Source organism: Notechis scutatus, chromosome 5 (assembly GCF_049901735.1).
Source record: "Notechis scutatus isolate UNSWTSFEM ecotype Mainland chromosome 5, rNotScu1.2, whole genome shotgun sequence".
Lineage (NCBI taxonomy): Eukaryota > Metazoa > Chordata > Lepidosauria > Squamata > Elapidae > Notechis > Notechis scutatus.
Window position 1 is genome coordinate 53,605,065 of NC_142013.1, and position 17,291 is coordinate 53,622,355.

Sequence of the window (17,291 nt, forward strand, 5' to 3'; positions counted from 1 at the left end):
GAGTAATAAGAACGATCCAGGCCTCCAGCAGACCCTCCACCAACCGTATCTACAATGCAACCTGGAAGGCTTTCAGCAAATGGTGGTGTAAATATGACATTAACCCTTCTGGGGCCTCAATTGCCCAGGTGTTGGACTTCCTCCAAGAGGGCCTAGACAAGGGACTTTCACCTAACAGTCTGCGGAGGCAGGTTGCAGCCTTGTCCTGTGTTTTATCCTTGGGGGGAGTGGAATCTTTGTCTAGACATCCCATAGTCCACAGGTTTCTGAAGGGTGCTACAAACCTGAAGCCTCCAGTGGTTCATCGATATCCGACATGGGACCACTCTGAAGTACTGCAGTCACTGACTGAGGCCGCATTTGAAGCACTGAGGTCCATTCCATTGCAGTGTTTGTCTTGTAAGGTGGCCTTTCCAGTACCGATTACCTCTGCCAGAAGGATTTTGAACTTGGCAGCCTTGTCTGTCAGGAAAGACCTTTGTGTGTTTCAAACCAACCGAGTGGTGTTAAGACTAGACCATTCATGCCAAAGGTGAACTACAGAGTCCAGGAATTAATCTTACCTGACTTTTGTCTGCATCCTGTGCATGCGTTAGAAAGAAGATGGCATACTCTGGACGTTCGGAGGGCTTTGAGGATTTACATTAAGAGAACATCGTCCTTCAGGAGGTCTGAATCCCTTTTTATTTCCTTTCAACCTTCTACCATGGGCTGCAAGGTGATTCCAACGGCTGTGGGGAGATGGATAAGACTATGCATATTCAAAGCCTGCCAATCCCAAGGAATTGCAGTTCCTCCAAGGATAACAGTGCACTCAACAAGGAGTGCAGCCACATCAACAGCGTGGGCCACCCAGGCCTCTTTGGAGGAGGTTTGCAGGGAAGCTACCTGGGCCTCACCTTCTATGTTCATTAGACACTATAAGCTGGACTCTTTTGCTTCTGCTGAGGCAGCTTTTGGACGGAGAGTTCTGCAAAAGGTCCATCCTGTATAAGGGATTCGGACTGCACTAGGCCCACCCATAGGACAGCTTGCTTTGGTATGTCCCAATCCTGAATGCTATCTCCACTACAATGGAGAAGGGTCATTGGTTTCACCTGATATGACCTTTCTCTTTGCGTGGAGATAGCATTCAGTCCCACCCATTATTGGTACGATCTGAATCTAATGGTATATGTTCTGATTATAGGAGAACATGTCAGTCTGTCACTATTCCTTTGCCAATTTCTGGGAGGACCCTAACAACAGAGGGAGTATCCTCAGAGTTTTGACGGACTCAGTCCAATCAGCAGCGGAGACTGATCACCCAATCCTGAATGCTATCTGCACCCAAATAGAAAGATCGTGTCAGGTGAAACCAACAACCCTTTTAAAGAACACATACATGCACCCACAGTTTCAGTGTTTTATTTAAGTTTGCCTTACTTTTGCAAACTCCATTCAACAATATAATTTATGCTGCATCTCTTGAATGTTCCTGGGATTTTGTCAGACTTACCAGGTAGACCAGGCAAGGAATATGACCAGATGAGATTGTGCTACTTTATTGTAAGCTGTGTTAACAGAATCTTACAAGCCTGAAAGTTACAGTTCTCCCATTGCCACTTTTACAGTCCAAGAACTTAGGCAGGATGCCCTCTGAGCATCTTATTTTGTCCACTATGAAGCTACAGGCTATATTGTCTCTTACCTGACCATTCCTTTAGCAACTACTCTTTGCTTTGTCTCCCAGGTCTTTTCTACATACAGATACAGGTTGTGAAATGTATTTTCAGATTTTGTTGCAGGCTTCCTGAGCCTGGCATATTTCTGAATTACTGGGACTGCATGTTTTAGAATTCTAAGGCAACATGACTGATTTCTTGTATACAAAAATTGCTGATGATTATTTTGTTGGACTGCTAAATTATAGTTCAGAATTATGCAGGTGAGCCTTAGGCTTTTTTCCTCTGATGTGACTTTTTTCCATCTTCTTTCCTCTGATGTGACTACGAGGAGAACATTGGAAGTTTTTATATTAGATTAAGTATAGTATGCTGTCTCAGTCTTAACTGTGATTAATATTCATTAAGTCACTTTCAAACCATAGGTTTATTTGCCACTTTGTAAAATAGCATCTATAAACAGAATGCTATTAGTAAGCATTAAGGATGCTGTTAAGGATTAATTTTAAACCAAGGATTGCTTATATTAATATATTTTGTTCAAACCTGTGAACAATCATATTCTAAGGGCCTCCAACCTTACACCTTGCAGTTTTTGAATTAAAACTCCAACTAATATGCATGGGCAGTGTTTAGGGACAAAGGAATTTTAAAACGTTTTCAGATACTTAGTTCTGAAAGATTGACTCATTGTTTTTTAAATAATTGAAGAATGCTGTAGTCTTACACTTTACTGTATATATTTTATATTGAATAATGGTTGTTTTGATTCATTTATAACATTTTTAGCCTACATTAATGTTAAAAACAAGTGGTGTGGTGGCCTAGTGTTGAAGATGTTCGCCTTGAAAGGTTGAGAGTTCAATTCATAAGGAAGGCCATCCAGTCAATAAATGCTCAGCTCCATCCAGTCGTCCACTTCTGTCCTGAATTAAGGAACTACAGGGCCGTAAAAAGGGAGTTATTACTGTTAAAAGTAATCCCCAAATGATTATTCCATGCCCCCCAAATTTTGAGCAGTTAATTTCAGAAGCAGAAGAAAAAAATGTCTTTTTGTCCCCTTTCTATAATGTCGCATGTAGATTTTTTTTTTTTAACTATGTGAAAATGGTTTGATAAATTGTGTTTTTGGTGGGGCAGAACTAAAATCAATCTACTTAATAAGTAAAAGTGCCATATAAGAGCCATGGTGATGCAGTGATTAGAATGCATTATTGCAGGCTAAATCTGCTGACTGCCAGGGGTTCGATCCTCACCAGCTCAAGACTCGCTCAGTCTCCCATCCTTCCACGGTTATAAAGTGAGGATCCAAATTGTTGGGGGCAATATGCTAATTTTGTAAATCTCTTAGGACGGTAAAGCACTATAAAGTGGTATATAAGTCTTAAGTGCTATTGTTATATATGTTGTTAATGTCTCATTGTCATAGGGCCGTGATGGCGAACCTATGGCATGGATGGCACAGGTGGCACGCAGAGCCCTCTCTGTGGGCACATGTGGCATTGCCCCAACTCAGCTCCACCGTGCATGCACCTGCGCCTCCCACCAACCAGCTGGCCTTCAGGTCTCTGCCACGCATGTGTGGGGGCGGGAACACATGCACAGGTGGGGCACATGCAGGGTGTGTGTGCGCATGCATGGAGGGCCATATGCACATGCGTGGGGGCATGGGGGGGCACCTTGCATTTTGGGTATGTGTGCACTTTGGGCACTCGGGGCCCAAAAGGTTTTCCATCACTGTCATAGGGTCTTACTCACTGAATGTATGAGAAGCTTTAAATTGTATTTTTACTTCATTTCTATGTTTATTCCATAATATTTAAACTGTCTGAAAGCTTTATGCTTGTAGTATTTAATATATCTTAGTTACTGAAAGTTAATGTGTAACATCTGAAATGACAAAAAAAAATAACATTTGGTTTTTAGTTAAAATCTTAGTGGAATTGGGAATATAACTTTTAAGTGAATTGTGATAATTCATTAAAATAACAAGTTAAAACTAAAATTATATGGATTGCTGATGTTTAGATTGCTTTTAGTTTATATTAGTATAAAAATCCTTGTCTATAATATGTGTGAAATTATGGAGAAAAATTCTAGCAATATGCTGACTCTGAAGGTATTATATGTAGTCCTTAGGTTATCACAGCAATCGGGGACAGGCTTAATTGTCACTAAGTGAGGCAGTCATAAAGCATGACTTCACATGATTGCATTACTTAGCGACAACAATCCCAGCAATACTGGTTACCATTTTTAAATCCAATATTCAAGGATGTGGGTGGGTGGGAAGTGGAGTATTGCAGTGCAGCAAATGTAGAAAATTTTGAGGTGTGGAACATATGAGAAAGGCTTAGGAGTGGATGACACAACACTAGTGCAGGAAAGCCAGAAGGACTTATCAGAGTGACTTGCAACCTTCCCTGCCAGCTTCTCTGTTGATTTTGCTTCTGAGAAGTCATAGGGAGATCTCAAATGACATTCATGTGATTGTGAGATGCTGCAACTGTCAGGTGAGCTGGTTGTCAATGTTGGAAATGACTCCAGATAACAAGGCATTGGTGGTGCTGCAGGGACAGTGTTTCAGTTATAAGGAGGGGGTAAATACCTCCTACTTCCCGTGTCTTCCTCCTTCTGATTTACCATAAATAATTTGGCTCTTCTTGGGGCCATTTGTCTGGGTTCCAAATCAGTATAATCTATTTCATTTTCTAGTATCTTACACTCTTTATCCTTTACATATTCATACAAATTATTACAAACAAAATAATCATTTGTTCCTAAAAGGGGCCAACTTAAATTTTCATCCTCCCACCAAACAAAACAACACAAATTTACCATATCTTCTTTATTTATACCCAATTTAGTAATTAATTTTCTATAGGGTGGTTTTCCCCATCCTTCAAGCAATTGCCCTAGGGGACTTGAAGGATCAATTTTTAATTTTGGATTTTTCTGAATCATCTTCACACATTTCCCTTGAGACCCATGCTCATGGTTGGTTACCAGACTGGAGCAATCCTTACCAACTTGTTCCAGTGAGACCTTCGTACATACACAAGTTGGCACCTGGCCAGAGCAAAAGACACCCCTTACTGCCACTAAAGGTCTGTCTCTGCCCTGGAGAGCTTGAATCTCCCATCAAGCGCTAGCTTTTTAAAATTCCAAACTCTTCTCTTTCTACCTGAATCTCCCAGCAAATGCTAACTTTTTAAAGATCAAGACCTATAGAGAGACCTTTATTTGATCTTCAATACAACCCAAGGACTGCTAGGGTCTTCTCATCCATACACCTCTCACACAAGTCTCAGGTTCTCACAGTCCTACCCAACCCCAAATTTCCTAGTGAGTGTGTTCTTACTTGACCAGAAGTACTTACCCCTAGGTCTGCGCGCAGAGTTGCCCAGTGGTTTCCGGCAATCCCATAAACCTGGTCCCCTTTCTGTTTTCAACCGACCTCTATTTTAAACACGGATCTGTGTCTCGTTCCATGCTCCTGAACAGCAGAGCTGACTGTGGACCATTGAAATCAGCGGGGTATGCCTTCCTCACCCGACTCTGCCATCCAGGGCATCAGAAGAGAGCAGTTGCCCGCATTCTCCACCAATAGTTGGAAATGACTCCAGATAACAAGAAGTTGGATTGGTGAAAACAGAGGTTTTATTTGTAAGCTTAAATTAAAGCATGAAAAAGGAAAAAGCTGTTTGCAAAGAGCAGTAGGATCTTACCTGACCTCAACATGAAGTTTTAGCCAAGAACCACACCTGGTGATTTCAGAACATTACATTTTATAGTTTTTCTATCCCGACGCCCCCCATGCCCCTCCTACATCCAACCCAGTGACCGAACACAGCTAATCCGAAACGCCTTATGGAGACAACATCATCTCCTTCAACACCTCCCAATGACCACCCATCACATATTTTGCCAACATGGCTTTTTCTTATCTTACATGGCATTAAGGAATGTCCATTCAGCAGGGCCTCTTTCTAACAGCCTGAGAACAAAGAAATATCTATTTTCTAACACCACACTGTTACATTCAGCACATCTCTCCAGTCATCTTAGAACAACATAATGATTATATGCATCTTTAATATATTTACCTATGCAAAGTAAAAGTCTCTGGTTATAACTTAAGCAGATGCTTTGAAAAACAAAATCTAACTTCAACTGATCAAGAAAGTTATGGTAATGTTTATCTTTTATTATCTTCTATTGTCCTCCTAATTGATCACTTTGGTCTTTTGTTACGTACCAATTCCTGGAGGAAATGGGGTGGCATTACTTGATACAGAAGGGTGTAATTGATCGTAGGTACATGTTTAACAATGAGTTAGAAAATATATTTTCAGCAGGATTACATCAAGATAGCAAATGTATATAGAACAACTGTCTTCTTAACTATTCTCTTCATCTACATTTTATTTATTCTTATTTCTAATACCATGTAGCCAAATTGCAAGTTGTGGTGCTGCAACAGCCAGAATTTTGTGGCCTGATTGTTAGTAATACTAAATTCCATAATTCTTATAAAAGAATTTTCTTCTAAAAAAGAAAAAAGCATTTCACAATTACTTTAGTATGTCTGCTGCCTATGTTATTAGTTGAAGTATGATCAAGATGAGTTTGAAAGATAACATCCAAGCAAGATTTTTGTCTAAAAGAATATATTCCCATTTAAAAATAATAACTTTGAGAGTCAGACTATGGTATGAAAACATGCATAATAGGCATTAAAACTGGATGGAATAATAATACATTAGAAGAAGGAAACTAGGGATTGAGGTCCATTTAAAAATATTTTTAAATTAAAAATATTTTGTAAATATTATTGAATGTCACATGATGTCATTCTGAATTTTATTGTACATGTAAGTAATGCTTTGCCAAACTTTCCCTGGTTACTTAGTATGTTTTAATAACTTTGAGGAATAGCTTGTGTTTCCCCATATGGAGACCATGAATTTTCAAATTAATAATATGGAGAAGAATCTTTTGCATAATTCAGTGTGATACACAGATGTATGAAAGTCTTCTTCCTGAGACCTTGGACATCTGCTTTTATTCATAGTAATAACTAGTACTGGCATGACTTGTTAACGGCAGGATCATAGCCTGTTAAAGGATTCTCTTGATGTCATCTGACTAATTATTCTTTATGTTAAAGGGTTTGCTGCTGGCCTCTTCCCCCCACCCTACAGGATGGTATGAAATTTGAAAGAAGACGATGCATACAGGTAACTTTAAATTTCAAAAATCTGTAAAAATGTTTTGGGATTATTTACAATATACTTTGCTTTTTAATTAATTTTAGCTCATAAATAGCTATTTTTCTGTGATAATTGTTATCCTTTGAATAGTTTTATGTACTTACGGAATCAGTTGGAAGCAGACATTGAATTCAGTATATTGCTCAATATAGAAATTTAAGTTAAAACATTTTTATCAGTGTTTGTGCAGATATCCAGGAAAGGAGAATTCATTACCTTTCTTGGTAATTTAGTTCTATTGTCAAATTGTTATTACTATGAGCATTTATTTAAAAAAACCATTCATCTCCAATCTGGCTACTTGTAATTTAAAACCATTATTCTCTGTCATACCCTCTAGAAGGTAAAACAAGTATTGATCTTTTCCTATGTGAGGTCAAACGCATATCTAATTTCTTCAGTTTCTCCATGTAAGATTTAAATTTCAGTTCCTTGATCATACTTGTTGCCATACTTTAACGTTTGTCTGGTTTGTTTGAATCTTTTAAAAATCTAATGATCAGAATATAGCATATCTGGTGGAACTTCTTGTTTTTAACATGAAGTTGATGTGCCACATATTAGTTATCAAGGAACATAGCAATGTCACACCCATGACACTTTCAAAGGTATCTGGTTATGGTGAGACTCCAAAATTAAATAGAAGATAATTATTAAAAATAGTGATTGAAATCATACAAGAAGAGATTTCATGAAAGTTTTTTGAAATATGAGCTATTTAAGAAAATAATGGTCTGAATTTATTCATGTCCCAGATCAAAGGTATAGAGATAAACTATTCCATTCTGGACTGTAAGCATAATATACCAGTTCTGAAAGCCCCAACTCTCTACAAATGCAGATTTAGTTCATTGGATGTGGTCTATTATCATTTAATAGTTACATAAGCATTTAATAAGTAATATTCCATTTGTTGGCTGCAGGCTGCAGTAATTCTTTCTCTTTACTTAACAACGCTAGTATATATTCTATTGTATATGTTTGTAGATTAACTAAAAGCTTTTTAAAAATACTTATCTCCAAGATATTTAAAGTAACTAAAGTGGTATGTCATTGATAAAAATATATTAAAATGGCAACTCTGACATTTTGAAAATAAGAAACATGTATTTAGTAATAAATCTGCTTGTGAATTATATACTATTTTTAGCTATGGCTATATAAAAGTTCTGACAAATAGTGCTTGCTTTTATTCTTGCTCTGTTAATAAATATCCCCCCCAAATCACACCAAAGCATTACAAAGTAGTTAACAATTCTGCAGTCTGGCATATTTTCTATTAAAATTAATTTTAACTTTCTCAATAAAGATTGAAAATCCTGACTGTGATAAACTAGAGATCTTGGTTAGTGTAATGCATGACTTTAATTTAAGAGAGGAATCATAAGAGTTACATGTTAAATTACATGTATGTTAGTTGTAATTCAGTTTCATTTTTTAAATTTGCTATTAACTTTTGCAACATGATTAATATTTAAAATACGTTCTGCAGTATCATGTTTTATGGTCAAAATTCCTTATAGTAAAACAGTGGAAAATGAGAAAAATGAAATGCACTATATTTGTAGTATTTTTGTTTTTCATTCTGTTCTTTTCCCCCAAATAACTAGAAAAAATAAAGGATAGAAAGAGATGCTAATGTTGCTAATACAACCTCAACATTAGATCATAATACATGTGGCATCTTCTAATTTCATAATTTCACTGTGCCTCATATTTCTTATATGAGAGAGCCATAGGGAAACAAGAAGTGCTGTCTGCATTCCCTGACTGGGAACCATGTCTGCAGGTCCTGGTTGAGGCTCTTCATTAGGACCTCACTTCTTCTGCAGGAGGAATAGAATATGGATAAAGTATGCAGGAGCAGTCTAATGTGATACCTTTTTATGGGATGTAACAGACAACTCCTGTTTCACCTGTGATTCATCCTTTCTATGTGGAATGAAAATGACAAATATGTCCCACTATTTTCCTTTGAAGAGAAAAGATGGGCATAGGCAAAGGATTGGTAAAATAAGCTAAGATAGGAATATGGATATGAGTAGGTAAATATTTGGGAGGGATATCATTCAGAACATTGCAAACTAGATGGTTTAGCCTTATAGGCTGGGGGTTTTCCATTGTTGGTTGGTTATTTTCTGTGTTAATCAATTTATTCTGTGTTATAAAAATTATTCATATAATTTTTGTACTAATATTCATTCTGTGAAGATTCTGTAAAATTAAACTTCTGGCTTCAAATACATGCTAATTGATAGTATAAAATAGTATTGGGTGAAGTGGGGCTTTCAATCATACATATATGAACAAGATTATTGTAAGCTATCATAAAATTCCTTGGAGAAAGGTTTAAGATTTTATTTATTCATCAAATTTATTTGCCGCTCATCTCACAGTTCAGATGATTCTTGAGTGGAGATAATAAGCCATTAAATGTGTAAAAGAAAAGTAGACTTACTTTGAATTGCTATAATTTTTTTAAAATTAAACCAGTGTCAAAAAATAAAACAGAAGAATTAAAACAATGCAAAAGGAAATGAGGAAGATATATGTCTAATTATGCATACATTTATATATGATGTTAAGGATTTAAATGTATTCTGCATAGCTCTTTCTTCTTGGGTCAATTTTTTGATCAAAACAGTTTCCTCTACTTTAAAATTCATTGATCCAGTCTTCAGTTTTCTAATAGTTGAAATAACAAACTGGGCATCTGATAATAATTGAATCAATTGCTTATGTTTTATCAGTGTTATGATTTAGAAACATGGATGATACACAAAAAAACAATACAGTGCCTAAAATGTTGTAAGTGATTTATAGAGTAACTTCAAAAATTCTTAATCAAAATAAAAGAAATAACTTGTTGGGCATTGCCATCAACTCAATCAACACTACCTAGTAAATGTATTAGTAATGCATAGTGTATTTTTGCCTGAATGTAGCATCACCTGTGGATTATCTTTATTGGTGAGTTTTTGATAGTGAGATAAATTAAATGACATTCTGTGCTACAGAATGGTTCCATGAGAATTCATCAAGTTCATATTCCATAATTCTCCATTGAGTCGACAGGAGAATCAAGGTTGGATAGTGTCTAGACTCGTTGCTCTACAGGCCAAGTTGAATTCTGAGAACATGCCCCCTGGTAACGATCCCCAGTTCTTCACTTGGTCTCAGCTCATTGAGACAACCCAAAAAGGGGTATGAATTATTTAGTTTTTGGAAGAATCATTCTACCCCCTGGATTTTCCTAGAGGGTTGAACTGTCGAGAGAGGTTTGACAGCTGTCCAACTTTATCGGCTCAGCCGCTTTGGTTTTTTTCCACACCTTTTATTTTTACAGTTATTTTATTTTTTTCCTTTTAAATTGTTTACTAGTGCTAGTGGTTTTAACGGAATTGAGGACCTAGAGTGCCCCTGAGAGTCCCTGTGGTCCGGGCTGGGGTTGGAGTCTTTGTCTGGTACTTCAGTCTGACTCTGAGGTTTGTTTGACAGCCACGGCAGCCGTGAAACGCTTAGGACTGCCATTTTGACAGTGGCTATGCTTTTTGGCAAGTCCTGTCGTCGTCCAGGCTTGCCTTTTTGGGGGAGTTTGATCTGGATTTCATATCCAGATCAGTTTAACAGTTCCCCAGAGCACCGCGGCAGCTACGAGTCACTTAAGTCTGCCTATTAAACTGTGGTGCAGCCAGTTCTAAGGTTGCAAGTTCCTGATCCATCTGCAGTGAAAAGTCCGTTTTACTTTCTGGGGCTTTTGAACTGCCTTGCTTAGAGGAGCTGCACTGAGCTAATTGCCAGCTTCTTTGGCCGCATTTGCCACCTGGAGCTGTTGAAAGCTGCTTCTGCCATCGCAGCTAGCCTAAGGCTTTATTTTTTCCTTTTATTCAGAGAGCATTTTATTTTTATTTCTTTTATTTCTCTGACAGTTGATTTTGGCATGCACAAAATGGCTGCCAGGGAATCTAATCAGGAGATGACAGCACTCAGCAGCCTACAGATAGAGCTGTCAAAGGCTCAGCCAAGCCCAGGTCAGCTGGTCTGGAGGTTGCAGCCAGAATTAGGGCCAGAGCCCTGGCTCCAAGAAGACCTTCCAGGTCAGAGGAGAAGCAGGCCACATGAAGGCAGAGAGCCTTGGATAAAGAATTTAACAAGGTTCTGAAGAGCTCCAAGATGGCTGACAGCAGCCCTAATTTGTGCTAAATCCCTCAGGAAGCACTACAACAGGAGCAGTTTGCTGATAATAGCCAGCATCTAAGGGCCTGGTCACCAAGTGGTTCTAATGAACAAAATTTACAGGAAGACCCACATATTACTTCAGAAGCTGGGGTTTAAATTTCTGACCATTCAGAGAGGCTTGTGGCAGCTGAACTGTGAAGGAAATCTTCTAGTAGGGTTAAGAACTGAACCAGAGGCAACTTTCACTCACACTGCAGCAGGGCTAAGCCCAGAGGAGAGCCTCAGAGTCAGGAGATGCACGCCTTTATGAGAGCCTGGATTTCACAAGTCATCAGAATTAAACCACCAGTGTTAGTATTCAACATGAGATGCCTTGAGGACCATACCTCAAGGGCATTGGCAACCCTCGGGGGAGCCGATGGTCTACCAAAGATCTTATTCGCCAGTACCCTCTGTGTGGAGGCAGTCTTCTGTGTTGGAGATAGAACTTATAGGGGAAACTTAAAGGGACTTTTCGGAAAATGAGGTGGAGTCATCGGGCACCCCCACTTTCAAGCCAGCCTGTTTAAGCCTCTGCTTATTAAAGTAAAGAACACGACCCACCTGAAGAAGGACCCAGTCACCCGGGACCCCCCTCCAGAGGGAGAAGACCAAGAGGATTATATTTTTACAGAAAAGACATTGGAGGTGGACGCTGTTCCGGTGCCCCAGATGTTCATGGACAATAATCAAACGGCAGTGGGTTTCACTACGGGTGTACACCTGTCCCAGTGGATCGGAAACAACACTATTTAATGTGGATCAAGAGCTGTTGGATGTTATTGACGTGCTGAAGGTGAATGCCCAGTAGCTGCACTGACATCCTCATCTGTCACACTACCCGACGCTGAGGGCATACTGAAGGTGGAGGAGGAGAAGGAGGAGATGGCCTGGGCCATTAGGACCTCCACGATGGCATCTTTTTTTACCTGGGCCTCACTACATTAGCTTAAGCAATTGCAGGGAAGGATTCCCCCTGAAGACATTAGAGTCTATCAGGATCTTAATAAGATCAAAATGGCAGTAGAATTGACTGCAGATGCCACGCTTACTGCAGCCAAATTCTCTTCTCAGGCCATTGCCTCTTCGGTGACGGCTTGTAAGCTTCTTTGGCTATGCAATTGGCAAATGGACTCTAAAAATAAATGGAAGCTATCTTCAGCCCCCTTTAAAGAGGAGAGGCTCTTCGGGGAGTCTCTGGAACCATTGTTAATGGAGACCAGAGACAAGCACAAGATATTCCCTTCCCAGGGAATATCCTGAAACTGCCATCTTTGCATACAGGGGTTGGCTTCCTAAAGCCTCTCAGGAGGCAGGAGAGACTTGCAACCTCCGGCCAGCTGATCAGTGGCCAGCTGATAGGGCAGAAAGGTCTGAAAACAGCTGCCATTTCCTCAATAAATTGTTGGAGAGTTGAAAATGGTGGATGCTTCCAGGAAGCCTGGAGAGAAGGCCGAAATGCTGCGGCGTTCCATCAAGGTAGGATGGATGAAGAGAGGTGGGAGTGCTGCAGCATCTCAATGGTCTTTTGTAAGGCACTGCTGCTGATGTAACTTTGAAACAGGGTTGTATGTAGTTTTGGGGTGTTGGTCATGACTTTGAACAGTCATAAAATGGTTCATTGTTTCTCTAGGACTACATGTAATTTGGTAAATAAAGTCACTACTACCAGTAAATCTTTCATACTGAGTGAAAGTCTAAAGCAGGGGTGTCAAACTCAATTTCATTGAGGGCTGCTTCAGGATTGCGGGGCTGCCCTGGAAACGTGAAGGACCGGTGCTTCTGCCAGCAAAAATGGAGCTCAGAAAGGCCTCATGTGGCTCTCCTGAGCTCCATTTTTGTTGGCAAAGGGTTGCAGGAGGCCATCGCAGCCAAAAATGGAGCTCAGGGGGGCCACGCACGGTCCTTCTGAGCTCCATTTTTGAGGCACCATGGGCCAGTCCTTCGTGTTTCCAGGGCAGCCTCACGGACCAGATCTAAGCACCCTATGGGCTGGATCCAGCTCTCAGGCATTGAGTTTGACACCCCGGTCTAGAGCAGGAGTGTCAAACTCGATTCCGCTGAGGGCCGCATCAGGGTTGTGTTTGACCTTGGGGGGGCAGGGTGGGTGTGGCCAGGGTAGGCATGGCCAGCTCGACATCACTTGTGTTGCGGGTGCCTGTGGTGGCCTGAGTGCTCTGCCAGCAAAAACAGACTCCTGAGCTCCATTTTTGGCTGCCTCCTGCAACCCTCTGCTAGGGAAAACGGGCTCCTGATCTGTTTTTGGCTGCAATGGCCTCTTGCAGCCTTCTGCCAGTGAAAACGTGGCCCTCCCAAGCTCACTTTTCACTGGCAGAGGCACTGTGTCTGGTCCTTCACTGTTTCCAGGGTGGTCCCGTGGGCCAGATCTAAGCTCCCAGCGGGTCAAATCCGCTCCCCGCGCCTTGAGTTTAGCACTCCTGGTTTAGAGAAACAGAGTCCCAAGGCTGTAATGGGATCTCCAGATGCAACTGTCTTACCAAGGATTACTTTTGCTCCACGACAGACCTGATAAGAGGAAATATAATCCTTACAATTGGGGCATAGGTGTGAAATCTCTCTGAAAAGTCTATATTGATTTTAAATAGCAGTCCCCACCTGCCGTGCTTATATGCCTTGTTGTGGTACAGCTGCAGTACTTCTCCCTTAGCGGAAGAGGAATATATTGTTCAACAGCTGCCCTTCTCTGTGGATATGACTATTTCCCACTTTTAAGACCGTTCCAGCATCTGAGTTGGTTAAATTAGTCAGTCAGATGGTCAAAATTTGAATGCATGCATTTATGATGGCTGCAGTGTCCTAGGGTTATGTGATCATTTTTTGCAATCTTCTAAAAAGCAAAGTCAGTCAGGAAGCGAGATTCACATAACAACTTTGTTATTAGCGATAGCACTTAAAGGCACTTATATATCTCTGCATTAGTGCTTTATAACCCTCTCTAAGCAGTTTACAGAGTCATCATATTGCCCCAACAATTTGGATCCTCATTTTACTGACCATGGAAGGCTGAGTCAATCCTGAGCCTTATGAGATTCGAACTGTCAAAGGCAACTGTCAAGTCAGCAGAAGTAGCCTGCAGTACTGCATTCTAAGCACTGTCCCACTGCAGTTTTTACTAACTTAAGACTAACTTACTAGCTTAACAACTGCGGTGATTCACTTAACTGTGGCAATAAAAGTTGTAAAATTAGGTCAAACTCACTTAGCAACAGAAATTTTGGGCTCAATTGTGGTTGTAAGTTTAGGACTACCTCTATACTTTTAAAAACCTATTAGGTAAAAACTAGATAATAATGAAAACCCCATATTAAACGAACCTAGGAAAAAAAGACAGCTCTATAGAAAATTGGGAAGTAACTCCCCCATCTAAACTTCTAAAGATATCTTAAGTTATTTAAATGGCACCCTTGTAGGCATTGGTCTTAAAGTACACATCACTCTTGATCTAAAATTTATCATCACTATATTATTTTTTCTCCACAAACTTGAGGGTATTATCCATTTCTTAACCTCCTTTTTCACCTAGGTAATACATTTTGAAATGATCTTAACCACTAAACTAATTATTTTCCAGTTTAATAGCTTGTGGATGATATACAAAGCCCAGTTCTTTGATTATAATGCTTGAAATCTTCTTGTACAATATGAATTATTGCAGGAAAATACATTTTTATCAGTGTAATTTTTATAGGGCATATAGTGGGTAATTTCTCTGATTTGAAGGTTTGCTCTTTTTTGGTTATACTGCTTGGTTAAGTCTTAGCTAATTTTCTAATGTTTATTCCGTCTCACTGCTTTTTTATGTGTCACATCTGTTTATGGCATATTTATATTGAGATTATCACAATGATGTGGGCATTAAATTTGCTGCAACAATTTTTGCAAACATTTTTCCTTGATACTATAAAAAGAAACTTGAATTGCACACTAATCACAATCACATTGGTGATTTTCAGAGTTTTAATTTAATTATCCGTCTTACATATAAACTCACAGCTTTTTAGATATTGCATTACTATATTAAAAGTTTTCAATCTTTTTAAAAAATAAAAAGATTAGGTTTTGCTATTGAGTTGCCATGTCAAAATATTTACAAATAATATAATGAAATTAATTTCTAATTTAACTTTGTTGCATATAATATGTGAATTACATTGAGCATAATTACAGAATTACTGATGGAATGACTTCTGGTTGATGTTCCAGCATACATAATCTCATATCACTAGTTGCGCTAGTAGCTTCTTCAGAGAGACTCCCACATTGAACTGAGCAAAAAATATTATGTCTTTATGTTCATACAGTTTATGTTCAGCCTAGTGGAGTGCCCAGAATGTTCACTGTCACACAGTTGATTGCTTTCTTCTGTAATTAAATTATTTCGATATTACAATGGAAAGTTTTTTGAGAAACAACTTGAAAGAATAGAAATATACCATCACATGAGTACTATGAATGTGTTTGTAGGAATAGTGAATATTGAAGCAACAATAGAATATTAAAACAATAGAAGAAAATAATAACAATGGCTTATTAGAGCAGGAGGCTATTAGATAGTTTCCAATACAGGAAGAACCAAATGTAGAAACATATAGAAATAAAAGGAGATTTGTAAAAGGACAATCTCTCTTAGATATTGGATCACATGGACAGATATTAAAAGGATTTGATGAGAGACATTATACAATTAAAGGTATAGAAGTAATCTAAATGGGTTTATATTTAACCACCAGAAGTTATTGCAATGACAATGAATGTGATGACCTGGGGCATGACACAAAAATAACGTCACCAAAGTAGAATAAATTCCCTTTAATGCCTCCAACTTGGCCCCAACGTCCAATTATTCTTGGCTGGATAACAAACTCTTGAAAAAAACAGTCTACGAAGGGCAGAAATGCAGTCTGAACCGAAAGTAAAGATAATTAGAACTAAAAAAAACCAACACAAACCACACTGAAGTAATTAACATGGCAGGCCAGGATGATAAATTGCTGACTTTCAAAGGATAATACAGCACCCACAGTTGGGAGGATGCCAAAACCCAGATAAGGCTCGACCAAGCTAATTCACGCTTTGCTTCCAGCAAAGAGCCATGTTCAAATGCCCCATTTATAGCCTGTTCTCCAAGCTGCAATTAATGAAAGGATCAGGGCCTTCTTCTCTCTCGTAAGCCACGTTGCTTCCTTCTCCGTTCCTCCCTGCGTGCCCTAGGATGAAGAGATGGCCCTGGGTCTTCCTCTGAATGCCCAGCCGGACTGTGCCCTTCCTCCGTTTCTTCCACAGCCACCGGAGCCACATTCCCACTCCCTGTCAGCTGCTCAATCTCCCCCTCAGAATCAGTCTCTCAACAACGGCATGACAATGAATGCCAAAAGATAGTGAATATAAGATGAGAACTTCTGTAAGTACAATTTTAGATATTGTTTGATTGAAATAATTTCAAAAATGTTTTTATTTTAAAAATGAATATGTAATGAATATATTTTGAATTTATATACTCAGGCGAACACATAGTAACTTTGATCCATAAGAGTTGTATGAGTAAATGCAATTGGGCAATCTTCATTCTGGGCTGTTTCAGTATAATTATAAACCTATCACAGTCATTTTTAATTACATTTCTAATCAGAGTAATGTAGCATATGCTTTGTATCTACAAGTTACCAGTTTTAGTTATTTGGAAGGGTTTGCAGCAGAAAGAATTACAGTTTCCCCCCCCAAAATAAGACCGTGTCTTTTGACCCCTGAAAAAAACGGCTACAGCTTCTTTTTGGTGAGGTCTTTTTTTTTTTTTGAAGTGCAGGAGGTGGCAAATGCAATCACCCCATGGCTACTCAATCTCTCAATTGAGCCAGTGAGGGTTGGGAGTTTTGTCTCTCTGGGCGCCTGGAGATACTTCCGGCACACTCTTGCCAGCCCTAGCCCTGTCCACGGCACCAGGCAGCCTTGCAGCCAAGGCTTCTCTTCCGCAGCTTTCCTTGTGGCTATGGAGCAGGTGGTGACCACGGTTTGCGCTCCGCCAGGCCTGGAGTTCAGGTGTTGCTTAGGCTGCTACTACTTTGAAGCAGAAAGCCATGCAGCCTGTCAGAATTGGCTTCCCCCCCACCTCTGCCCG

At 39.4% G+C, this 17,291-nt stretch overlaps 1 protein-coding gene across 14 annotated transcripts in view; it reads left to right on the forward strand.

The window, feature by feature from the left end:
* DYRK1A (dual specificity tyrosine phosphorylation regulated kinase 1A) overlaps window positions 1–17,291 on the forward strand; it is a 139,543-nt gene that overhangs the window by 51,340 nt on the left and 70,912 nt on the right. For 10 of the 14 annotated variants that reach the window (XM_087966773.1, XM_087966775.1, XM_087966774.1 and 7 more), the window contains exons 2-3: window positions 6,835–6,904; window positions 16,388–16,577. Coding sequence is in view for 1 of the 14 variants with exons in the window: in XM_026664234.2 (XP_026520019.1) it covers window positions 6,895–6,904 (10 nt within the window). In the remaining 13 variants the exon portion in view is untranslated. The remainder of the gene's footprint in view (window positions 1–6,834; window positions 6,905–16,387; window positions 16,578–17,291) is intronic. The other 4 variants (XM_087966771.1, XM_087966778.1, XM_026664235.2 and 1 more) reach the window with 2 other exon arrangements.